Source organism: Chiloscyllium plagiosum, unplaced genomic scaffold, assembly GCF_037043375.1.
Source record: "Chiloscyllium plagiosum isolate Xiang-an unplaced genomic scaffold, Cpla_swu_hap1 HiC_scaffold_21, whole genome shotgun sequence".
Taxonomy (NCBI): Eukaryota; Metazoa; Chordata; class Chondrichthyes; order Orectolobiformes; family Hemiscylliidae; genus Chiloscyllium; species Chiloscyllium plagiosum.
This window is the reverse complement of record NW_028270159.1, coordinates 12375252-12401797: the sequence shown is the minus strand read 5'-3', so window position 1 is coordinate 12401797 and position 26546 is coordinate 12375252. Positions and strand designations below refer to the sequence as shown.

Sequence of the window (26546 nt, the reverse complement as noted above, 5' to 3'; positions counted from 1 at the left end):
AGGATTCCTGAAGAAGGGCCTGTGCCCGAAACGTCGAATCTCCTGTTCCCTGGATGCTGCCTGACCTGCTGTGCTGTTCCAGCAATAAAGTTTCAACCTTGCCTTGGTGTACCTTGGCCCCTGAGGCCCATTCGAACTGGTCACATTTGCACATGGGTCTGCGCATGGACAGCGGATCCGAGCAGAAGACGGCGACGTCATCCATGTCCAGGGAAGCCTTAACCTGCAGGCCCCCGCTGCCAGGAATAGTCACCCCTCTCAGGCTCGCATCCTTCCTGATGGACTCGGCAAATGGCTCTATGCAGCACACAAACAAGGCAGGAGAGAGAGGGCAGCCCTGCCTGACTCCAGATCTGACTGGGAAGCTATCTGATTCCCACCCATTGATTGAGACTGCACTGACAATGTTGGTGTAGAGCAGTCTGATCCAATTGCAGATTCCCTCCCCAAAGCCCATTTTGGAGAGAACATCTCTCATGTACGTGTGTGATATCCTGTCAAAGGCTTTCTCCTGGTCCAGGCTGATGAGGCAGGTGTCCAACCCCCTGTCCTGCACGTAGGCGATTGTATCTCTGAGGAGTGCGAGACTCTCAGCGATCTTCCTGTCCGGTACAGCACAGGTTTGGTCAGGGTGGATCACCGATGACCTTTGCCAAGATTTTGTAATCTGCATTTAATAGTGAGATTGGTCTGCAATATCTAACTTCCTCCCTTTCCCCCTTCCGTAGATGAGGGTGATGATGCCTTTTCTCATGGATTCACTCATGGTACCTGCCAGAAGCATCCTGACATACACCTCCAGCAGCCATGGGAAATGCAAGGTTATAGGGATAGGGGTGGGTCTGGGTGGGATAGGGCTGCTGGTGGGTTAACCTGAGGGGCATCACAACCTGCAGAAGGTGGAGAGAGAGTCCTTCACAGTAAGTTCAGCTGGTGCAGGAAGACATTAATCCGAGGGTTCTCCAACCAGAAACCATGGGTTAGTCGGGAGAACCATTCCCGACTGAAGATTGTGTTGGGGGAGCCTGCCCTATACAGGAATTCTGGGTATGACCTTCACAAAGCCATCAGGCACACCAAGAGACAATATCAGACTAAGCTACCATCGCAAACTAACCAGACGAGAACATGTTGATTCAGGCAAGGCTCACACGATAAAGTGAAGTTGAGTGGAATCACTGGCAACGATGCCTTCCCTCCCCGATGAGCTCAATGCATTCTCTGCTTCTTTCAGACAGAAGGTCAGTGAAATGACGTCACCTGCCCCGACAGCCTCGGGTGCCTCTGGACCCACAGTCACCGCTGCAGGAGGCAGGTTGGCCTTTTGAGGGTGAACCCACAGAAAGCAACTGGCCTGGATGGAGTCCCCCGACCCAGCATTCAGATTCTGCGTGGAACAGCTGGTAGGACTATTCACTGACATCATTAATCTCACCTTTCTACAATGTGAGGTCCCCACCGGCCTCTAGAACACCACCATCATCCTGGTACCAAAGAACAATCAGTCATTGCATCTTAATGACTACTGCCCAGTGGTGCTGACATCCATCATTATGAAGTGCTTCAAGAGGTTAATAATGGCACACGTCAACTCCAGTCTCCCAGACTGCCTTTGTCCACTACAATTCGCCCACTGTCACAATAGCTCCATGGCAGACACCATCACCCTGGCTCTATACTCATCCCTGGAACCTTGGAGAACAAGGACACCTACAACAGGCTCCTATTTATTGACTGTAGTTCTGCTGTCTTCACCATAATTCCAACAAAACTCATTCCCAAACTCCAAGACTTGGGACTCTGCTCCTCGCTCTGCAACTGGATCCTTAACTTCCTGAACAGACTGCAATCAGTAAGGATACGCGACAACACCTCTTCCACAATAATCCTCAACCTTATTGCCCCCCCCCCGCCAAGGCTGCGTACTCAGCCCCTTACTATACTCCTTACACACTCAGGACTGGGTTGCTAAAACTGCTGTAACTCCATTTACAAGTCTGCTGATGACACCACTGTAGTGGGTCGGATCTTAAACCATGGCAAAACAAAGTACAGGAAAGAGACTGAGAGCTTAGTGGCATGGTGTAAGGACAGCAATGTCTCCCTCAATGTCAGCAAAATGAAGGAGCTGCTCATCGACTTCAAGAAGTGAAGTGGAGGACATGCCCCTGTCTGTATCAGTGGTGCTGAGGTGGAGATGGTTGACAACTTCAAGGTCCTAGGAGTAAATATCACCAACAATCTGAACTGGTCCATCCACATTGACCCTCTGGTCAAGAAAGCACACCAACACCTCTACTTCCTCAGAAGGCTAAGGAAATTCTGCATGTCCACAATGACCCATACCAATTTTTATGGATGCTCCATAGAAAGCAGCCTGTCCAGATGCATCACACCATGGTATGGCAACTGCTCTGCCCAAGACCATGAGAAACTACAGAGAGTTATGAACATAGCCCAGTCCATCACAAACCAGCCACCCATCCACTGACTCCGTCTACACTTCCCACTGCCTCGGGAAAGCAACCTAACCGAATCAAAGACCCTCCCACCCCGGTTGTACTGTTTTCCATCCTCTTCCATCACGCAGAAGATAAAAAAAGTTTGAAAGCACATACCAACAAATACAAGGACAGCTTCTGCCCTGCGGTTATCAGACTTGAGCAGACCTTTCATATAGATTAGATTAGATTAGATTACAGTGTGGAAACAGGCCCTTCAGCCCAACAAGTCCACACCGACCCGCCGAAGTGTAACCCACCCATACCCCTACATTTACCCCTAACCTAACACTACGGGCAATTTAGCATGGCCAATTCACCTGACCTGCACATCTTTGGACTGTGGGAGGAAACCGGAGCACCCGGTGGAAACCCACGCAGACACGGGGAGAATGTGCAAACTCCACACAGTCAGTCGCCTGAGGCGGGAATTGAACCCGGGTCTCTGGCGCTGTGAGGCAGCAGTGCTAACCACTGTGCCACCGTGCCGCCCACAATATATTCAAATTGATTTTTCTTTGCACCTTCTCTGTAGCTGGAACACTGTTCTATTAACCTGATGTACTTAGGTAAGGTATGATTTATCTGGTTAGCATGCAAAACAATATTTTTCACTGTATTTTGGTATGTAAATAATAAATCAAATCAAAGAATTAAGCCTACATTGGTGGGTGCCCTGGTGTATCATAAACTAACCATCCAGCCAACTATGCTAACCTCCCCTCTTGGTGGCAGTGTGACAGTGTGAAAATTGATTACTGCATTCCCTACATTGCATCAGGGACTACACATCAACAGGCTGAATCAGCTGGAAATCCTGGGATCACTCACAAAGCAGCTGTGCTTACCCTTTCCTCACAAAGCAGTAATGACAGCAGCAAATCTGCTGCCTTTTCTCGACTGAATAAACTTATGGTGAAATAGATCAGTTGCCAAAAACTAAGCAGCACGGTGGCTCAGTGGTTACCACTGCTGCCTCACGGGACCTGGGTTCAATTCCACCCTCGGGTAACCGTCTGTGTGGAGTTTGCACATTCTCCCTGTGTCTGCGTGGGTTTCCTCCAGCTGCTCTGGTTTCCTTCCACAGTCCAAAGATGTGCAGGTTAGATGAAATGGCCATGCTAAATTGCCCCTTGTGTTCAAGGATGTGTAGGTTAGGTATGTTAGTCAGAGAAATGTAGGAGAATGGGTCTGGTGGGATACTCTTTGAAGGGTTGATGTGGACTTGTTGGGCCAAATGGCCTGTTTCCACCCTGTAGGGAATTCTATGATTCTAATATTGGGCTGATTTGAAATTGCAATAGATGACACCGCAAAAGATGATTTTTTTTAACTGCAACTTACTGAGTAATGTAATAGCGTTTTTTTATGAAACTTTTAAAGTTGCTTGGAATTTGACAGCATGCAAACAGCCCATTTGACGACAAGGAGCTTTGCAGGCATTTACACTCCATACAAGCCTCATCCTTTTGTTCAAAGTAATCTCTTGTGTAGTTATCTAAGTTCTGCTTAAGTACACTCAAGTGCAAAGTGCTCTTATTTTTCCAGTAAGAGCATGTTTCTTCTAAAGTCTCTGATTTCAATGCCTGTCCCTCTTTCCCATGGCATTTCAGGAGCTGAGTCCAGGAGAGAAGGTCTTATACATCTACCTACTGTTGTTGGGGTAATCTGGTGGGGGGTCACCCTGCAGAAAACAATACCCAAATGTAATATTACTATGATGGATCAGAATACCAAAATACTATGGGTGTTTTTTGCAAAATGTTTTTCTTTTTCAAAAAGTGGACTGATACAGAGATAAAATAATTGCAGATGTGAAATATCTGTATGGGGCCAATGAAATATAATACCTAAAGATGTGAGAGAAATGTCAAACAAACTGTGCTGTGATCTCTTCTAACTACAAAAATATAAAGAAGGGCTGATGACCATATGCCCCAAAACTAAGCCACCCATTACAGATTATGTTCCAAACTGAAGACACATTCTGTGTTTTTTTCCTTTGAACAATACACAAAGTCAGGGGTTCAAAAACCCAGTTTCAACGCTACTAGAGTGGACTTGTGGGATTGAGCCTGGATCTGAGCATAGTGAAGGTCATAGTTGAAAGAATATTCTCTAGTTACCCCTGCGTTGTTGTTAACAATTGTTTCTCACTCTGAGTGCTAGAAGTCAACTCACTAGCAGGCAGGCAAAAGGAAGACCAGCTCTCACTCACTTATTGAAAACGAGTAGAAAAAAATCATGGAGTTAGGACAGAAGAACTTCAAAACACCAAGAAACTCAAAAGCTGGCTGTTTATAATTACTGACATTAATTCGACTGATAACCTCAATTGCAATGGTCACAGTGTTCAACTATCTGCTTCTTGTAACTAATACAGAGACTGATCCCTACATTTTTTTCAATCCTTTTGAACTCACCTCCTTTCCTATCCTTTTGAACTACCAATTCTTCCTGTGTTTAGTTATAAATAAAGTCACTCTTTTGTTAATTCAAAAACATAAAAATAATTCTGTTTAGGTCTGAGGAGAAAGATATTCACAGGGGAAGGGATCCTGTCTGAATTAACCTTATTGCAACCAACTGAGGGGACTGGGTGAATAAAGGTGGCGAGCGGGTTCATCTCTCCTCACTGGACGACATCCCATCTGGAACTGTAAACAAATTGAGGAACCTTGACCAGGGTCTGGTCATATGAGTAACAATATCTAAAATCTGTGAAACAGCTTCTCAGAGTAGCAGGAAACCCTTTGTTTGGTTTTCTGTCGCGTTGTTAGTGATTAAATCTCAGGTTACTTAGTTGCAGGATTGCCGATTTTCAGCACAGTGTATGACTCTATTCGAGATGGAAGATACTTACAGGTAAATTCTGACAGTCTTGTTTCTGGGTTCTTTCATGGATGTTGTTAAATTGAATGCTTTCTCATGGGAGCCCTGCATCGTACATGTGCACTGTACCTTTATGTTACTCAACCATCCAACATTGAGTTTCCAATCCCATATTGGGCGATCAAAGGCCACTTTACTGTGTGAGACTGACCAGGCTTTGGTGTCCTCATGGTCAAGACCCATTCTTTCCCTCTATTAGGACCACTACACTTCATCATATGGCTATGTTTTAAACTGTCTCCATTAATTCAAGGTAAAACTGAATAGTTCAGAGAGGGAGATGGGGAATGTTTCCATTCTTTGTTTTTATTCACTCACGGGTGTGAATGCTTTACAGGGAAAGACCATCGTTTAATGCCCTTCCCTGTGTCCTGAGCTGATGGTGAGCTCTTTTCTTGCATTGTCTGTGGTGAGGGAATACCCCCAATGCTGATATGATTCTGATTCACTTACTAGGAAGGAACTGTATCAAGGTGCAAATAGGGATTGTGAGAGAGTTGGATAATATCAAGTTAATGTTGAGCTTCTTCAGTTTTACATGATCTGCACTCATCCAAACAATGGGGAGTATTTCATCACACTCCTGACTTGTATCTTGTGGTTGGTGGACAGGTTCTGGGGAGTCAGCATGTGAGTTACTCACTGCAAAGTTCCCAGTCTCTTACCTGCTCTCTTAGACTCCAGTATTTATGTGACAGGTCTAGGGGTTGCAGATATTGGAGAGGTTTTACCAGAGCTCCTTGATACCACACTTTAGTCAAATTTTACCTTGAGATTAAGGGCAGTAACTGTCACCCCACCCTTGGAATCCAGCTCTTTTGGCCATATTCAGACTAAAGATGTTATGCATTCAGGCCATGGCAGAAGCTGAACTGAGCATTGGTTGCTGCTGAGTAAGTGCTATTTCATAGTACTGTTAATGACAACTTCCATTACTTTGCTGGTTTTGAACTGATGTGGTGATAAGTACCTGGATCGGATTTGGCCTGGTTTTTGTGATCTGGACATACCTGATCAATTCTCTAAATTGTTTTGTGAGTGCCAGTGTTCCAGATGTACTGAAACAGCTGGGTCACGGATTCAGCTAGATCTGAAGCTCAAATCTTCAATTCGATTATCAGAATGTTGTCAGGGCCCATATCCTTTGCCTGTATCTGGTGTGATCAGTATTTCCTGATATCATGTAGAGTAAATGGAATTGGCTGAAGACTGACTGACTGCTAGCAGGGAGCTCAAAACAAAATCTGAAATTAAGGGTCTAATGATGACCATGAATCCATTGTCAATTTTTGGAAAAAACCCATCTGGTTCACTAGTGGGCGAATGGGGTTAAGAAACTTATCAGCCGTGATTGAATGGCAGAGAAGACTCGATGGGCTGAATGGCCTAATTTCTGCTCCTATGTCTTATGGTCTTGCTAATGACCTTTAGGGAAGGAAACTACCATCCTTACCGGGTCTGGCCTACATGTAACTCCAGACCCATAGCCAATATGGTTGCAATTACGGATGGGCAATAAATGCTGGTCTAGCCAGCGCCACTTATATCCCATGAATAAATAACAAAAAAGCTCAAGACTTAAATGGATCATTCAGTCAGCTTTTCTAGTTGATGATGGTGACAAATGGTTGCCCTAATATGCTGTGCTATTAAGAAGAGGATATTTGTGAAAAAAATCCTCCTCTGGCATGTTACTCTGTCAGTTAACTCTGATTTCTCGCCACAGATGCTGCCAGACCTGCTGAGCGTTTCCAGCAATTTCGGATTTAAATTTACCCCATTTTACATGACACTGCTGACTGTGGAATCACTGAGCTCTGTTTGCTTTTATGGTGTAGCATGGACATGGTCCTCTGTCACAGCTTCACCTTGTTGGCAATTCATTTGTAGCTACTCCCTTCCCTGAAGATAATCAATTGAGGAGTACACTGGGTCACTGATTGTTTCAGCACGTAATTAAACAAAGGATTTGAGCTAAAGCGAGAGGCTGAACAGGCTGGAGCTCTTTTCCCTGGAGCATCGAAGGCTGAAGGGTGACCTTTTGGACGTTTATAAAATTATGAGGGGCATGGATCGGATAAATAGACAAAGTCTTTTCCCTGGGGTGGGGGAGTCCAGAACTAGAGGGCATAGGTTTAGGGTGAGAGGAGAAAGATATAAAAGGGACCTAAGGGGCAACCTTTTCGCACAGAGGGTGGTACGTGTATGGAAGGAGTTGCCAGAGGAAGTGGTGGAGGCTGGTACAATTGCAACATTTAAAAGGCATTTGGATGGGTTGGAGAGATATGGGCCGGGTGCTGGCAAGTAGGACTAGATTGGGTTGGGATATCTGGTCGGCATGGACGGGTTGGACCAAAGGGTGTGTTTTCATGCTGTACATCTCCATGACTCTATGACTCTAAAAGTGAAGTACCGCAGATGCTGGAAACCTCTAACAAACACAGAGAATGCTGGAGAAATTCAGCAGGTCTGGCAGCATCTGTGGAGAGAGAGAGAGAAACAGTTAATGTTTTGAGTCCAGTGTGACTCTTCTTTCAGAGCTGAGGCAGAATTATACTGGACTTGAAATGTTAACTCTGTTTTCTCTCTCTAGGTGCTGCCAGACCTGCTGAATTACTACAGCAAATTCCGATTTTGTAATTCAGTACAATTCTGCTGTTGCTGATCATCTACAGTGTTTCAAGGAGGCTCATTTTTGAGCTGCCAGATCTGATTTAGATTTAAACTGAAAGAACTGCGGATGCTGTAAATCCAAAACAAAAACAGAAATTGCAGGAAAAGCTCAGCAGATCTGACAGTATCTGTGGAGAGAAATCAGAGTTAACATTTCAGTTCCAGTGATCCTTCTTCGGAACTCAATTCAAAGCTCAGCCACGGATGCTGCCAGACCTGCTGAGCTTTTCCAGCAATTTCTGATTTAAATTTACCCCATTTTACACTGTCCTACTGCCCCACAAACATGGGTGGCTACAAGCAATTATTATCAGTCAATGACTGGCCAAGTAATGGAACTGGTTGTTTGGAACAATACTGAGGATTGCCAATTTAAAAACAAATTTAACCACTAAATAGCAGTCAGCGCCGCTACAAGAGAGAAATTGTTCCTGATAAATCTATGACTTTATTTAAGGAAAGGCCAATGAGCATTAACTTGTCTTAATATTTAATGCAGCTCGACTTTGAGCAAGTTCCTTATTGGAGGTTATTACACAGGCTTGAGAATGTGGCAAATAATTTGTCACTGGGTAATAGGATTGAGTGCAAGAAAGCGAGTTGGTGTAGTGAGGAGAGTGATTCAGAGATTGCAATCAGGGCTTTTTATAAAACCATCCTGGCTTCAGGAATCACAGCATGCCGCATTCGTCCTACTACAGCAGCTACTTGTGGTATGGTAGTTAGCACTGCTGCCTCACAGCATTGCGGATCCGGGTTCGATTCCAGACTCAGGTGACTATCTATGTGGAGTTTGCACATTCTCCCTGTGTCTGGTTTCTGCCAGGCGCTCTGGTTTCCTCCTGCAGTCCAAAGATGTGCAGGTTAGGTGGGTTGGATATGCTAAATTGCCCTGCATGGTCCAAGGATGTGTAGGTTAGGTGGATTGGTCATGGGAAAAGTTATGGGGATTGGGTATTTTGCTATACAGGGGATCGTTGCAGACATGATGAGCTGAATGGCCTCTATCTGTGATGCTTCCTCTGAACTGCCTGAGAGGAAGCCAAAACTGGGCTGTGTCTGGGCCCATATCGCAGAACTACAGGTATCTCGGCCCAACCTCCACTCATGCTTTCCTCCAGCACATTGCCACCCCTGCCAAATTCTCACACTCACCTTACACAACTCCACTTCTGTCAATATCAAAACCCTTCTTCTCCTTAAGCTAAGCAGTCACCCTCCTATGGACATGCCCTTTGTGAAAAGAGAAATGAAAATCACAAATTGAATTTAAATGCATCTGAATATTTTTTGAATTATGACTCCGTAAATTGAATTTTCCAATTTTGTGCTTACCCGTCACAGAATGTGTGTGAGAATGGCACTAATTATAATCTGCTGTACTCCAACTTGTTAAAGTTTCTGCAAAATTAAATATTTTTATTCTACTAGGCATCTGCAATAAATCCACATAATATCCTTGCCCTTATCTTTATATAGACTTGTATAGGTGCTGTAGGCAGGAATTAAAACAAAAATAACAGAACAGAGGTTGGCTTTTGGCCCTGTACACATTTTAAAAGTAAATTGTTATCTTCTGTTGGATGTACTGCAGAAAACAAATTTGAAATAACAGGGTCTCTGGGCATTTATATAAAGGTCCATCGCAGTTTCAGTCCAATTTTATCTGAATGCAGTTCGCCAGCACACTGAACTGCATGTTCCAAGTGATCATTACTAAAGTGCGTTCCTGCAGTGCAGAACTACATCAGAGTGCTGGCTCATGATTGACACAGAAACGCACCGAGCAGCATGTGAGGAGCTGATGCAAACTCGAGGAAGGATAATGTTGTTCACAATATGTACAAAGAACTCAATTCAATCAATTAATGCTGACAACGTTGTTAACTTCGATTCTCCGTGGTGTCACCTTATACTCTCACGTGTACACAATGTTGACCAGGTCATCAGCCAGACATTCTGAATCGACAGCCTTTCTTCCAAACCGTCTTGGACAGTTTCAAATTTTCTATCCATTCGAGGGCTTTTGCCTTGTCATGGTTAACTGTCTGAAAGTCTTTTTTGGCAATGGTATCCCTACTTGCATCGGTTTTCGTCTTGTTTTGAGTTTGACCCTAATAGCTTAAGAACATGATCTGTCCTCAGAGTCTGGTAGAGACGTGGAATGATCCATCCATTCAGCCCATCTCATCTCTGTCAGTTCTTTGTAGGAGCAATCTAATCCCTTGCATTTTTAGAATTGCTCTACAATTTTTACCTTTAAGTGTTGACCCATTTCCCTTTTGAAAATGACTGTTGAATCTGATATTCTCAATGGGGTGGCACAGTGGTTTTGTGGTTAGCACTACTGCCTCACAGCACCAGCGTCCCAAGTTCAATTCCAGCCTTGGGTGACTGTCTGTGTGGAATTTGCACATTCTTCACATTTGGTTTCCACTGAGTGCACTGGTTTCCTCCCACAGTCCAAAGATGTGCAGGTTACCTGAATTGGCCATGCTAAATTGCCCAGAGTGTTAGGTGCATCAGTCAGAGGGAAATGGGTCTGTGTGGGTTACTCTTCGGAGGGTTGGTGTGGACTTGTTGGGCTGAAGGGCCTGTTTCCACACTGTAGGGAATCTAATCTAATCATAACTTGCTGTGTTTAAAACAAACAGGTCACCATTGTTCCTCACCTAAGGTAGGTCTTTCCTACCCGTCTAAATTAGAACTCAAGCCATGCCTGTTTTAAACCCTTACTTTATTTGATTTTATTTGATTTATTGTTGTCATATGTACCTAAGTACAGTGAAAAGTTTTGTTTTGCGAGCAGTACAGGCAGATCATAGCAAACAAGGACATACTAGTCAATTAGGGTGCTGAGACAGAGCGAGGTAGAGAGGGTTACAGCTGCACAGGTGGGGCACAAAGCAAGAATAAAGTTAGAGATATCCATTCGTCAGTCTAATAACAGCAGGGAAGAAGCTGTTCTTGAACCTGTTAGTGCCTGTGATCAAGCTTCTGTACCTTCTGCCTGACAAGAGGTTGGAAGAGATCATTTTTAAGACTTTTTTTTTGATGAAGAGAGATTGAGTTGTAATTGCAACTAGTCTTGTTCAGTTTGCTGATGGCAGCATTAGACCTACTTTTACATTTGATTTTGTTTTCACGTGGAATTGAACTAAATGTGAAAATACAAAATGGCAATGAGATAAAAGCTCAAGAAAGTCCTAAATGATTAATTTACTCATTTTAACTCTTTACTAAATGATCATTCCAAAGTGAGAAGGAACACAAGCATTCTTCCAAAAAGTTACCTCTATTTGCTTCAGTTTGACTTGTTTGTTATCTGTTATGTTTGTCTTGAATTGCTCCATATCTTTATCTAAGAATAATGCAGAGAGATTTCTTAAATCAAATAGTATATTTACGTGACTTGAACATTTTGTAACTTTACAGAACTCGCAATATACTTTTAATCAGAGCTAGGAGCAGCATATCTGATCTATTTCTCAAATGTTTGAGTTCCGAGGCAGACACTTGACTGACTAGCTCCACACAGAGGCTAAAGTAATCAAGTACAGTGCAACACATTCTGACGAAGAGTCACAGGACTCAAAACATTTACTCTGTGTTCTTTTCACACATGCTGCCAGACCTGCTGAGTTTCTCTAGCAGTTTCTGCCCTTGCTTGTTACAGTACAATGATTGGTGATCGGATGAGCTTCTCCAAACCTTACAGCAGCACAATTGCCTCTGAGTCACAACTTCCCCTGTGCCCTAGAGCTGACACTTCAGTGCAGTACTGAGCATGTGGTTCACTGTCGGGCATGTCCTGGTGCAGATCAGCTGTTAACCTGAGACTTTAGCAGCCAGTTCCATTGAACACAGTTCAAAGAGGAAACGTCAGTTCTTTGAATATTCTGGCCCGAGGCTGCTCCCCTCTTAAATGCCAAAGATAGAAAATAAAACAGATTATTCATTCTGCTCCTGTTTGTGGGATCTTGCTGCTCAGAAGAAAATGGTGATACCATCTGCCTGTATAGCAATGGCTGCACTCAGATAGAATGAAACAGTATGCACTCACGACTTGGTGCCATTCACTAGACATGGGGAGCTTTCGTTTTCAGGAGCAATTATAAAGCTATCGGCTATTACGCACCACCCACCATTAGCCACTAATTGTCCACTAATAGCTATTCATTCTCCCAGGCACTTCATTATCCAGAAACAAAAAAAGAGAAATTGCTGGAAAAGCTCAGCAGGCCTGGCAGCACCTGTGGAGAGAAATCAGAGTTATCATTTCGGATCGAGTGACCCTTCCTCAGAATGAATCGTTATCTACTCCTTTGTCTGTCTAGCTGTTCTTCTCTCTCTTTAAGATCTATCCCCTCCTCCCACCTTACCTTCTGCACAAAAACCAACCTTTTCCAAGCTACCATCAGTTCTGAGGAAGGGTCATTGGACCCAAAACATTAACTCTGTTTTTCTCTCTCCACAGATGCTGCCAGACCTGCTGAACATTTTCCAGCAATTTCTGTTTTTGTTTCTGATCTCCAACGTCCACATTTCTTTTGATTTTTTAAATTGTAAAACTTTCCTCTGTCCAAATTCCTGGGATGGTGGGTGGCTGGGGCAGTTAAAATCATTGGGAGTTTAGTCCCAATCCTGCCATTCTCTGTATTAACCGGCCATTCTCTGTATTAACTGGCCATTCTCTGTATTAACTGGCCATTCTCTGTATTAACTGGCCATTCTCTGTATTAACTGGCCATTCTCTGTATTAACTGGCCACCGTCCTTGACGACAGTCCGGGTCTTGGCCTTACTCTGCAAGTGATTATGACCCTCTGTCCAGCTGAAGATTGCTGGAAGACCCCCGGCCAGAGGAAAGGAAGCAGTTCTCCCATCAATTTCTTTCCAGGGGAGCCAGTGGAAGAGGGGAGCACCACACCTAGCAAGCCTGGGCCTCCATTGACCATGACCCTCCCCACCCCCCCACCATAATTCAGTTCCCCACACCCTGCCACCATCAGCTTCCTAAGAGAAAGTGAGGACTACAGATGCTGGAGAGTCAGAGTAAAAAAGGTGTGGTGTTCAAAAAGCACAACAGGTCAGGCAGTATCCAAGGAGAAGGACAGCTGACGTTTTGGGTATAAGCCCTTCATCAGGAACCATCAGCCTCCTCCCATCTTCATAGGCCTAGTGATTAACATTGCCCAGACTCTCACTGCCAGTGAACGAAAAACAATCCAGCATGGGAACAGGCCCTTCAGCCCTTCAAGCCTGCGCTGACACATTTTGCCCTTGCACACTAAAACTGTCTTCACTCCATATCCCTCTATTCCCTTCCTATTCATGTATTCATCCAGGTGCTTCTTGAATGTTGCTGTTGTGTCTGCTTCCACCACCTCCTCTGGCAGCACGTCCCAGGCACTCCCCACCCTGTGTGTGAAAAACTTGCCTCTCATATCTCTTTTAAACTTACCCCCGCTCCCCCCCCCCACTTCCACTTCCCATGCCTTGAACCCATGTTCCCATTAACTGACCCCTCCACCCTGGGAAAAAGCCTTCTATTTCCACTCCATCCATGCCATTCACAGTCTTATCAGCTTCTATTAGGTCACCCCTCATCTCCTGTGTTCCAGTGAAAACAAACCCAGTCTATCCAATCTTTCTTCATAGTTAAAATCCCCCATAGCAGGCAACATCCTGGTAAACCTTTTCTGTACCCTCTCCAAAGCATCCATATCCTTCTGGTGGTGTGGTGACCAGAACTGTAGACAATATTCCAAATGTGGCCTAACTGAAGTTCTATAAAGCTGCAGCATAACTTATCTAACCTTATACTCAATGCCCCTTCCAATGAAGGCAAGCATGGCATACGCCTTTTTTGCTACTTTATCTACCTGCACTGCCACGTTCAGTGATCTGTGGATCTACACACATTAATGCTGGGGTTTGGGCTGGGAGCTGGCCTGATTTGGTGATCCATATTACTCTGTCCACCAGTGAACCCTTACTGGTTAAAGTTAGAGTTTTCACCTGTAACTTGATAGCCTTCAAGATGTACTGTTCCAGTGTCCTTCGGGTTTGGAGCTATGGTTGGAGAAGTGCTCTTTTAATGGCACACTGACAAATTGCTAGGTGAGCAGGTTAATGAATTTAATTATTTAGTGAGAGAACTTTGGAAAAACAACTTGCAGGATCTCCACTCAATGAGTGAATGACTTATTCTTCTTTGGTTTAAAGTTGTCGGACATTTGTTTGATAGCCAGGATGCAGAGTAGATGTACCGTTTCATACACAATTATACCAGAATGGCTGTGGTATGTGTCTGGACTCTGTGGCAACTTTTCCAAGGATGTTGAGAACTGAAGTTATGGATAGGGATGGGAGAAGCTGTAATATTTTGTTCCCTGAGCAATGTGGCTGACCAGGAATCTCTCCCATTCTCTCTGCCTGGCCTTGTCAAGGATATTGGAAGGATTTGCAGGTTAATACACAACCAGCCCACCCACATTACAAACACACCTTCTTTGGCCAATCAGGTACTTGGATTGGGGATTGAACCATGGAGCTTCAGGGCTTTTCATCAGACCACATACAGCCTCCCAAAGCATCAGTCACTCTTTATTAAACAGAAATGCTTTCCCTTATGACTACATGGTGAGAGCAGTTCAAGTGGTCAAGCCAAGGGCTCTGAAATGACACTGTTGGTAAGGAGCACATCAGCATTTTATACACTGGTTTCCACTTTCCTTTGTCTGTTTCTCTCAGCTTAGAGGATGCATTAGACATGACCTGGAGATATTCGGACAAAGATGGTTAGTTTTTTTCCACTCATCACCCATGATATCATCAACGGTGAGATATTAGATACAACTGGGGGTCTTGGGGTTTGTCAGAACCTACCCTTTTCATGGCCCTGAGCAAACTGAGGGGAGATGGTAGTCCAACAGGAGCGTCCCTAAACTGATAACCCAGAGGCCCAGCCAATGCTCCAGGGTTCAAATCCCACCACAGCAGCTGTTGGAATTGAGATTTTGATCAATAAATCTGGAATTCAACAGATAATCTCAGCAATGTGGGCCATGAAACTACCATTGATCATCATAAACATGCATCTTGTTCATCAATGTCCTTTAGGGAAGGGAAGCTGTCATCCTGATAGAGTCGGGCCTGTGTGTGACTCCAGACCCATAATGATGCGTTTGCCCTCTGAAATGGTGGAGTAAGCCACACAGTCACAGGCCAACAAATGCTGGGCTTGCCAGTGATGCCCACATCCCATGGAAGAATTTTTTAAAAAGAGACTTGTCAAATCACAGACCTGGGGAAGTTCATGTGGTGTGTACTTCCATACATCATCCTGGTTACAAGTCTCTTCAGGTCAGGCATTATTGCAAATATTTTCCAGGCTATGTGAATGCTTGGGTGCACTTACAGTTTGTGATGGTCCTGGATTGAATGCATTTACAGTTTGTGATGGTCCTGGAGCGATGTTTGTGTTTGGTCTAAGCTCATCTGTGTCATACCTAACATCACACAATGATCATATTCCAAACAGGAAACGGGTGGCTCAGTGGTTAGTACTGCTGCCTCACAGTGCCAGGGGCCTGTTCGATTCCTGCCTCGGGCAACTGTCTGTGTGGAGTTTGTACATTCTCCCCGTGTCTGCATGGATTTCCTCCCACAGTCCAAAGGATGTGCAGGTTAGGTGAATTGGCATTGCTAAGTTGCCCATAGTGTTAGGTGGATTAGCCAGGGGTAAATGTAGGGGAATGGGTCTGGGTGGGTTGCTCTTTGGATGTTCAGTGTGGACTAGTTGGTCCAATGGACCTGTTTCCAAAGTGTAGGGAATCTAATCTAATCAAAAGGAGAAATATGAAGCATTGATGTAGAGAGTAGCAAAATCATTATGGGCTTCTCCCCCTGTCTTCTCTTAACCATCTTGAAAGAATTTTATATGGACAGCCTCAGGAATTAGAAATATCCTTCATTAATGTGTTTGTAATGACACTACACACAACAACCAGAATGTTTCTCAGACGAGTATCAGAATGGAGGAGGTTAAGGAAATTCAGCATGTCTATAAGGACCCTCAGCAACATGTGTAGACGAACTATAGAAAGCGTTCTGTCTGTATCCATTGTGGCTTGGTACAGCAACTGCCCAAGACTGTAGGAAACTACACATGTTTGTGTGTGTGTGTCTGTGTGTGCGTGCTTGTGTGTGTGCGCATACGTGCGTGCGTGTGTGTGCGTGCTTGTGTGTGTGCGCATACGTGCGTGTGTGTGTCTGTGTGTGTGTCTGCGTGTATGTGTGTGCCTGCGCGTGTCCATGTGTGTGTCTGTGTGTGTGCGTGTGTGTGTGTCTGTGCGTGTGTTTGTGTGTGTCTGTGCGTGTGTTTGTGTGTGTGTCTGTGTATGTCTGTGTGTGTCTGTGTGTGTCTGTGTGTGTGTGTCTGTGTGTTTGTGTGTGTGTATGCGTGTGTTTGTGTGTGTGTGTGCGTGTGTTTGTGTGCGTGTGTGCGTGTGTTTGTGTGCGTGTGCGTGTCTGTGCGTGTGTTTGTGTGTGTGTCTGTGTGTGTCTGTGTGTGTGTCTGTGTGTCTGTGTCTGTGTGTCTGTGTGTTTGTGTGTGTGTATGCGTGTGTTTGTGTGTATGCGTGTGTGTTTGTGTATGCATGTGTGTGTTTATGTATGTGTGTGTGTGTGTGTGCGCGTGTGTCTGTGTGCGCGTGTGTCTGTGTGTTTGTGTGTCTGTGTGTTTGTGTGTCTGTGTGTTTGTGTGTCTGTGTGTTTGTGTGTGTGTGTGTGTGTGTGTGTGTGTGAATGTGTTTGTGATAATTGATTGCAAGGTATCTTTTGGGTTAACTAGTTCCTCTTGCTCAGGCTGGATGTTGATGATGTACCGAGCCAGACAGAAAGCCAAGCTTTGTGCTGTTAAATGCGAGCATGTGAAATAACACTACGGCAACTGAAAGTCTTGACTATCAGTTACATTACAAGATTTACTTTCTGTTTCCAGGGTGCAGGTCGAATTCTACGTGAATGAGAACACCTTCAAGGAACGGCTCAAGCTCTTCTTCATTAAAAACCAAAGATCAAGTAAGTGAAATGGTTAGGATTACTGTAGAGACAAATCCCACGACACTTCGCACACTTGCAAAGAGCTGCATTTATGTAGTGTCTTAACACGTCTCTGAAAAACATCTTGAAGGACTTGGCATCTAATTAAATATGTTGCTGTAGCGATTGAAAAACGTCACTGCCATTTTGTACACAAATCACACATATAGCAATGTGCATATCAACATCTGCAGCCATTATGAGCAATAAATGTGTTCACTTATAGAGTCATACTTACAGTCATACAACATGGAAACAGACACTTGGGTCCAACCAGAGCACAGCAGTTCAGGCAGCATCCGAAGACAGGCAAAATCGACGTTTCCGGCAAAGATGAAGGGCTTTTGCCCGAAACGTCGATTTTGCCTGTCTTCGGATGCTGCCTGAATTGCTGTGCTCTTCCAGCACCACTGATCCAGAATCTGGTTTCCAGCATCTGCAGTCATTGTTTTTACCACTTGGGTCCAACCAGTCCATGCCAAACATAATCCCAAACTGTTATGAAGGTGTAAGGGGTACTGTACCTTTAAGAGAGTTGAAAGCTAGCTAGGACTTAGAGAGGCACAGAGAGTCCAGAACAATGTAACAATGTAATGCTTGGTCAGAACAGCTAGCACTGGCCAATCGGCCAGTTAAGTTATGCCCCAAAGTACCAAACTCCAATCAAGTTTTAATTTAGTATTTTGGCAGTATTAACACCAATGAAGCAGGTGGGGGAGAACTGCCAAGCCACCAATGTCTGCAGACTACCTGTAGAATACCTCTCTTAAAGGTACCTTTATCTATTAATGACCTGTAAAACTGAAATCCCGAAGAGGAGGGAAGGAAACAGAGGGCAATACAAAGAGAGGATTCAACAGCTGGCTGGTTTTGAAATTCAAATGTTTTAGAAAATCTTAATCGGGGGATTTATTGGACTAGAATTGTAGAGGGGAAGATAGAAGATAAGCTAGAGAAAGGAGTTGTAAATACAGAGGAACCTCGTTTATCCGAATACTAATTATCCGAAAAACGGATTATCTGGAGGAGATCTCCAGGTCTTGATGGAAACATTACACAAAGGCCGTGTTTCCAACAGTGACCGCCTAAACACCCCATCCCCACATAATGTCTCCAACATTGTCCTGTACAGGGCAGAGGTGGAACCTGTCAAAAAGTTGCATTAAAAAATTGTGTGTGTGGCTGTGGCTGTGTGTGCGCTATTTGGAGACTTACCCCACAACAGGAGACTTACTCCTGTTGTTGGAGTCCAGTCTGGCTGCCCCAGAGAGGGGATGGGCAGGGGGGCAGTATTGGACAGGTGCGGGGGCAGTCGGTGTTGCATGGGGTTTGGGGTGGCGGGGGCAGTGTTGGGGACGGGGGCGGTGTTGGGGGGACGGGGGCGGTGTTGGGGGGGCAGGGTCAGTGTTGCACGGGTTTGGGGGGACGGGGGTGGTGTTGGGGGGCGGGGGCAGTGTTGGGGACGGAGGTGGTGTTGGGGACGGGTCGGTGTTGGGGGGCAGGGTCGGTGTTGCATGGGTTTGAGGGGACAGGGGTCGGTGTTGGGGGGCGGGGGCGGTGTTGGAGGGCAGGGGCAGTGTTGGAACGGGGTTGGTGTTGGGGGTGGGATCGGTGTTGGTGGACGGGGTCGGTGTTGGGGAGCGGGGGTGGGGCGGTGTTGGGGACGGGGTGGTGTTGGGGGCAGGGTCGGTGTTGGGGATCGGGGGTCGGTGTTGCATGGGTTTGGGGGGGACAGGGAATGGTGTTGGGGGTGGGGGCGGTGTTGGGGATGGGGTCGGTGTTGGGGGCGGGGTCGATGTTGGTGGCCGGGGTTGCGATCGGTGTTGGGGACGGGGTGGTGTTGGGGACGAGGGGTGGTGTTGGGGGGTGGGGTCGGTGTTGCACAGGATTGGGGGCGGGGTCGGTGTTGGGGTGGGGCTGGTGTTGGGATGGGGTGGTGTTGGGGGTGGGGCAGTTTTGGGGGGGCGGGGCAGTGTTTGGGGGGCAGGGTCAGTGTTGCACTGGTTTGGGGGAACGGGGGATGGTGTTGGGGACGGCTGTGGTGTTGGGGGGCGGGGGTGGTGTTGGGGGCGGGGCAGTGTTGGGGGCAGGGTCAGTGTTTGGGGATGGGGGAAGAGGGGTTGGTGTTGGGGACAGGGGGTGGTGTTGGGGGTGGGGGTGGTGTTGGGGGGCAGGGTCAGTGTTGCACTGGTTTGGAGGTATGTGGGTGGTGTTGGGGGCAGGGGTGGTGTTGGGGACGGGGTGGTGTTGCACTGGTTTGGGGGGAGGGGGTGGTGTTGGGGGTGGGGGTGTTGCTGGGGAATGGGGTCAGTGTTGGGGGGTGGGGTCAGTGTTGAGGGGCGGGGGTGGGGCGGTGTTGGGGACGGGGGTGGTGTTGGGGGTGGGGTCGGTGTTGGGGGGCAGGGTCGGTGTTGCATGGGTTTGGAGGGACAGGGGGTAGTGTTGGGGGCGGGGGCCGTGTTGGGGGGGCAGTGGCAGTGTTGGGGATGGGGTCGGTGTTGGGGTGGGGTTGGTGTTGGGCAGGGGGGTGGGGTCGGTGTTGGGGACGGGGTGGTGTTGGGGACGAGAGTGGTGTTGGGGGGTGGGGTCTGTGTTGCACGGGATTGTGGGCGGGGTTGGTTTTGGGGTGAGGCTGGTGTTGGGGACGGGGTGGTGTTGCTGGTGAGGGCGGTTTTGGGGGCGCGGGCAGTGCTTGGGGGACAGGGTCAGTGTTGCACTGATTTGGGGGGCCGGGTTGGTGTTGGTGGACGGGGTGGTGTTGGGGACGGGGGTGGTGTTGGGGGGTGGGGTCAGTGTTGCACTGGTTTGGGGGGACGGCGGGGTGGTGTTGGGGACGGGGATGGTGTTGGGGGGCGGGTGTGGTGTTGGGGGCGGGGCGGTGTTGGGTGGTGCAGGGTCAGTTTTGCACTGGTTTTGGGGGGACGGGGGTTGGTTTTGGGGACAAGGGGTGGTGTTGGGGACGGGGGTGGTGTTGGGGGGCAGGGTCAGTGTTGCACTGGTTTGGGGGGACGGGGGTGGTGTTGGGGACTGGATTGGTGTTGTGGGGTGGGGTCGGTGTTGCACTGGTTTGGGGGACGGGGGTGGTGTTGGGGGCGGGGCGATGTTTAGGGGTCAGGGTCAGTGTTGCACTGGTTTGGTGGGATGGGGTGGGGTCAGTGTTGCACGGGATTGGGGGCGGGGTCAGTGTTTGGGGCGGGGTGGTGTTGGGGTGGCGGGGTCAGTGTTGGGGATGGGTCAGTGTTGGGGGGCGGGGGTGGTGTTGGGGACGGGGGCGGTGTTGGGGACAGGGGCGGTGTTGGGGACAGGGGCGGTGTTGGGGACAGGGGCGGTGTTGGGGACGGCGGCGGTGTTGGGGACGGGGGCGGTGTTGGGGACGGGGGCGGTGTTGGGGGCGGTGTTGGGGACGGGGGCGGTGTTGGGGACGGGGGCGGTGTTGGGGACAGGGGCGGTGTTGGGGGCGGTGTTGGGGACGGGGGCGGTGTTGGGGACGGGGGCGGTGTTGGGGACAGGGGCGGTGTGGGGACAGGGGCGGTGTTGGGGACGGGGGCGGTGTTGGGGACGGGGGCGGTGTTGGGGACGGGGGCGGTGTTGGGGACAGGGGCGGTGTTGGGGGCGGTGTTGGGGACGGGGGCGGTGTTGGGGACGGGGGCGGTGTTGGGGACAGGGGCAGTGTTGGGGGCGGTGTTGGGGACGGGGGCGGTGGTGGGGGCGGTGGTGGGGACGGGGGTGGTGTTGGGGACGGGGGCGGTGTTGGGGACGGGGGCGGTGTTGGGGACAGGGGCGGTGTTGGGGGCGGTGTTGGGGACGGGGGCGGTGTTGGGGACGGGGGCGGTGTTGGGGACGGGGGCGGTGTTGGGGACAGGGGCGGTGTTGGGGGCGGTGTTGGGGACGGGGGCGGTGTTGGGGACGGGGGCGGTGGTGGGGGCGGTGGTGGGGACGGGGGCGGTGTTGGGGACGGGGTCGGGGTTGGGGACGGGGGTGGTGTTGGGGGCGGGGTCGGGGTGGTGTTGGGGGCGGGGTCGGTGTTGGGGGCGGGGTCAGTGTTGCATGGGGTTGGGGAGGCAGGGCCTCGTGCTGTGTGCTGCTGCTGTCTCCTGAACTGGGAGCCGACTTTAAAAACTCTGAGCCCCAGAGGAAAGGCATTTAATCGATTAACTGAATAATGAATTATCCGAATGAAATAGTACCCGCCCAAGATGTTCGGATCATCGATGCTCCCCTGTAGTTGTTAGTTAATATTCTATGTTAGATTTAAAGAGTAAAATTCTTAAAATTTTTGTACTTTATATAGTGACTTTTGGGACAGTTCTTGGCCTCTTGAATTTTAACAGATCATAGCATGAATCTTTTCTGAGTGTCTGATTTAAATTAGCAGACGGGTTTACTCCGTGTCATAACAGTTTGGGGGCTTTCGTCCAGGATTTGAACTGGTTTAGAGAGACTTGAATAGATTTGTGGGTATGAAAATTTTCAGCAGATTTAAACACTTGCAGGTTAGTGTCCTAGATATTTAAAGAGAACACAGGTGAGACAATTTGTTTAATTTCGGTGACTTGGGGTTGATTAAACTAAAAGTGAGAGAAACAGCTCTTCAAATTGCTAAAGAGTTCCTGGGATTTGAAGATGATTCTCAAATTTGCCAAAAACGTTTAGAAGGTTAAAAAAAAGGCCATACTTTTAGAATTAGCAAGTAAGTTAGATTTGGGTTCAACTAAGGACAAAAATAAAGCTGAAATTGTAAGGGAATTACTCAAACACTTAGGTGTGTCAGAGAAACAGACAAGTGCAGTCGAAGTAGAAAAACTTAAAATACAATTGAGGAAAATGGAGTTAGAAGATAAACGGAGAGAGAGAGAAGGAAGCAAAAAGAGGGAGAAGGTTCTTAGCTGAGCAAAGAGAGTGAGAAAGAGAAGAAAGGGAGAGAGAAAGAGAGGAGAAAGGGAGAGAGAAAGAGAGAAGAAAGGGAGAGAGAAAAAGGAAGAGAATTTTAACTTGAGAAGTTGCGACTTAGTCAGCAAAGTCAAGTTAACAGGATAGAGATTAAAAGAGAAGGTAGTAATATGTACAAATATGTCAAAACTCTGCTACATTTTGATGAAAAAGATGTTGATGCCTTCTTTATTTCATTTGAAAAGTTGGAGATGGAGTGGTCTGAGGATTTATGGCTAATGCTAGTTCGGACTAAACTGGTAGGCAGAGTTAGTGAGGTATTTGCCGTGCTATCAGATGAGGGGTCAAGTGATTTTAAGTGTTTATGATTTGGTACCAGAAGCATATAGACAGCAGTTCAAAAGGAAACAGGTCAGACTTATGTTGAGTTCGAAAAAATTAAGCATAGTCATTTTGATAGATGTGTGCTTTAAAAATAGATAAGACCTTTGAGGCTCGACAAGAGATTATTCTGCTGGAGGAGTTTTAAAAAAACTCCCAGAGATGGTAAGAATTCACATGGAGGAACAGAAAGTTCAGGAAATGAGAAGGACAGCAGAATTAGCAGATGAGCACATGGTGGTGCATGACAAGCTTCTGGCCAGAATTTCATCCTGTGACGGATAGAAGTTAGGAGAAGGGGGTATCCTATACTATGAAAGAAAGAGTAGAGAACACTGCTAAGAATTTTCCACAGATTTAAAAAGCAGCCAAAGAGGATGGAAAGGAGATGAAAGACTTCAGGTGTGTTCACTGTAATTACAGTGCCGGTGGTTTCAGAAGGACACTGGGAAAAGGTGTTTTCACTGCCAGAAAGTGGGACACGTAAAGTCACAGTGCTGGTTGTTAAAGAAAGGCACTGTGGGAAAAGATGTGGTAAAAGAAGCTAAGCCAGTGGCATTAGTGAAGGGAGTAAAGGAGACCGCAAGAAGAGCCTAGGAGCTGCAAGAGAGTGCACAGCCCAGGCAGGGGCTGGGAATGGAGTTAGTACCTGATCTCTACAAAGAATTCACTTCTGTGGGTAAAGTTTACTCCGAAAGAACAGGGGGAGAAGGATAAGAAGTTATAATTTTGAGAGATACAGGATCTACCCAGTTGCTGATCGTGAGAGTTGAGCGAATATGCACTCTTTCTGATCTGTTACCCGAGAGTGTGGTAATGTGTGGGATAGGTGGACAGAAATTTAGTGTTCCCCTATGTAAGGTCAGGTTGGAGTGCCAACTCAAGACTGGGGAAGTTACAGTGGGAGTGATTGACAGAGTGTTAGTTCCAGGAATTCAGTTTGATCTTGGGAATGATTTGGCAGGATCCAAGGTGGGAGTGACACCCCTTGTTGTGGAGAAGCCCAAGGAAGACCAAAAAACTAAGGAGTTAAAACAGAAGTATCCTGGTATTTTCCCAGACTGTGTGGTAACCAGATCCCACTATCATTAGTCACAGCACAAAGTGAAAAGTAAAGAGAAAGATGATGGAGTTAAGGATATCCTGTTTGACATAATGGTGCAGGAAAAACCTGAACAGGGAGAGGGTCAGGCAGAAGTGTTCAGTCCTGAAAGGCTAAGGGACTTCCAACAGCAAGACAGGTCAATAAAAGATATATATGTGGATGCGTATTCTGAAAAGGAGGCAGAGGATATTCCGGAGGGTTATTAACTGAGAGATAGAATCCTAGGTCGGAAATGGAGACCATGGCAGGTTAGTGCAGAGGAGAAATGGGCCGAAGTGCACCAGATTGTGTTGCCAGCAGCATACAGACAGGAGGTGGTACGGGTAGCACATGAACTACCTGTAGGAGGTCACCTAGGGGTACGAAAGACTCAGGCTAAGGTACAAAAACATTTTTATTGACCTGGAATGCACAAGGATGTGGTTAACTTTTGTCGTACGTCTCATACATGCCAAATGGTAGGTAAGCCACAGGTGGGAATAAAACCATCACCTTTGTTGCCAATTCTCACATTTGAAGTATCTTTCACATGGGTTATATTTGATTGTGTAGGTCCCCTCCCAAGAACTAAAAGTGGGAACCAGTACTTGTTAACCATAATGGATGTGTCTCCCAGATTTCCGGAGGCAATTCCATTACGGAGTATCAAGGCAAAAAGATGGTAGAGGAGTTAGTAACTTTCTTCACATGGTATAGGTTACCCAGAGAGATTCAATTGGACCAAGGGTCAGATTTTACTGCGAGGCTGTTTGAGGAGGTTATGGGTAGCTTAGGTATTTAGATTAGATTAGATTAGATTACTTACAGTGTGGAAACAGGCCCTTCGGCCCAACAAGTCCACACCGCCCTGCCGAAGCGCAACCCACCCATGCCCCTACATTTACCCCTTACCTAACACTACGGGCAATTTAGCATGGCCAATTCACCTGACCCTGCACATCTTTGGACTGTGGGAGGAAACCTGAGTACCCGGAGGAAACCCACGCAGACACGGGGAGAACGTGCAAATTCCACACAGTCAGTCGCCTGAGGCGGGAATTGAACCTGGGTCTCTGGCGCTGTGAGGCAGCAGTGCTAACCACTGTGCCACCGTGCCGCCCACAAATCCAGTGCATATTATCCTGAATCCCAGGGAACTCAAGAAAGGTGGTATCAGACCTTGAAGACCATATTGAGCACATACTGTCAGGTATCCCATTCGTCTTGTTGGACATTAGAGATGCCCCAAATGAATCTACTCAATTTATTCCTTTGAGTTAATAATCGAGCATGAAGTGAGAGGCCTTTTGAAATTAATTAAAGAAACATTGACAGGACCAACGTCGGAGATCTCACACTTAGATTATGAATCGGAGGTGAGGGAGAGATTAAATCGAGTAGGTTATTTAGCTAAACAGTACCTAAAGAAGGCACAGTGTAGAATGAAGCAGGTGGTAGATAAATGCTCTGAGACTCTGGTGTTTTCCCGAGGGGATAATGTGTTAGTCCTGTTACCAGTGATAGGAGATCCCTTCAAAGCCAGGTTTAGTGGTCCCTATCAAATCAAGAAGAAGTTGAGTCAGGTGAACTATCTAGTAAAGATGCCATATGGATAAAAAAGGTATCAGGTATGTCATGTTATACTAGAGAGAAAGAACTGGAGAAACAGGTTGTTAGTTACTGTCCTGCAGAATGAGTAATCAAATCCAGATTATGTGGATTTTGATATGCCTTAAAATAGGTTAAAAAATGAAGTCGTCCTTGAGGGGTGGGATAGGTTAGTAAGCTATCTGTCTCTTGAGCATAGAAAGCAGTTGAAAGATTTGTTACTGTAGTATAAGGAGTATGTAAGAATTGAATGGGGAGGACGAATGCTATTGTACATGAAGTAGACGTGGAAAATACTGCTCTGATAAAACAACACCCCTATCGGCTTAATCCTCTCAAAGCCAGACAGTCCAGAAGGAGGTGGAGGCCTTGCTCGACGAGGACATCATTGAACCAAGCCAGAGCAAGTGGAGTTTGCCAATCGTCTTAGTTTCCAAACCGGATGGGACTCAACAATTCTGCACAGATTATTGTAACGTCATTGCCGTTACAAAATTGGACTCATATCCAATTCCTAGATTGGAGGACTGTATCCAGAAAGTCGGACAAGCCAGTTCCATCACCAAGTTGGACTTAACGCGTGGTTACTGGCAGGTACCTTTATCAGAAATGGTGAAAGAAATTTCTGCATTTGTAACCCCAAATGGGCTATTTCAATTTAAAGTGATGGCCTTTGAAATGAAGAATGTATCTGCCACATTCCAAAGACTCATGAACAGAGTTGTGGCTGGGTTAACAAACTGTGCAGCCTATTTGGATTATGTAGAGATCTTTAGTAAGTCCTGAAAAGATCACACAGTACAGCTGGCAGAGCTCTTTGAACAACTACAAGAAGCAAAACTGGTGATAAACTTAAATAAAATCGAATTTGCGAAAGCAGAGGTGACGTTCTTGAGACATAACATTGGTCATGGGAAGGTTGACCCCATGGAACGCAAAGACGAAGGTCATCGAGGAATTTCCTTGTCCAACCTCGAAGAAAGAAGTGCTTTGATTCTTAGGACTCAGCCGATTCTATCGGAATTTTGTTCCAATCTTCAGCGTTGTAATGGCACCGTTAACTGATTTGCTGAAGAAGAACACAAAGTTTCGGTGGACAGAACCATGTCAGCTCGCATTCAACCATTTGAAAGGCATATTAATCACCAAACCAGTTTTGGCTGCACCAAACTTTTCAAAACCTTATAAAGTCACCATCGATGCTAGTGACATAGGAGTTGGAGCTGTACTCCTACTGGAAGATGTAGATGGGATTGAGCTGCCAGTTGGTTACTTTTCGAAGAAACTCAGCATCCAGCAGAGGAAATACTTCACGATCGAAAAGGAACCAATGAGTTTGGTACTGGCCTTACAACATTTTAATGTGTATGTCACGAACAATGTGTCGGACACAGTTGTGTACACAGACCA

General features: G+C 46.7%; 1 protein-coding gene across 7 annotated transcripts in view; it reads left to right on the top strand.

Annotated features, from left to right (window-relative positions):
• kcnt1b (potassium sodium-activated channel subfamily T member 1b) overlaps positions 1-26546 on the top strand; it is a 433004-nt gene that overhangs the window by 204346 nt on the left and 202112 nt on the right. For all 7 annotated transcript variants that reach the window (XR_015760695.1, XM_087998271.1, XM_087998272.1 and 4 more), the window contains one exon: positions 17073-17152. Coding sequence is in view for 6 of the 7 variants with exons in the window: in XM_087998271.1 (XP_087854397.1) it covers positions 17073-17152 (80 nt within the window). In the remaining variant the exon portion in view is untranslated. The remainder of the gene's footprint in view (positions 1-17072; positions 17153-26546) is intronic.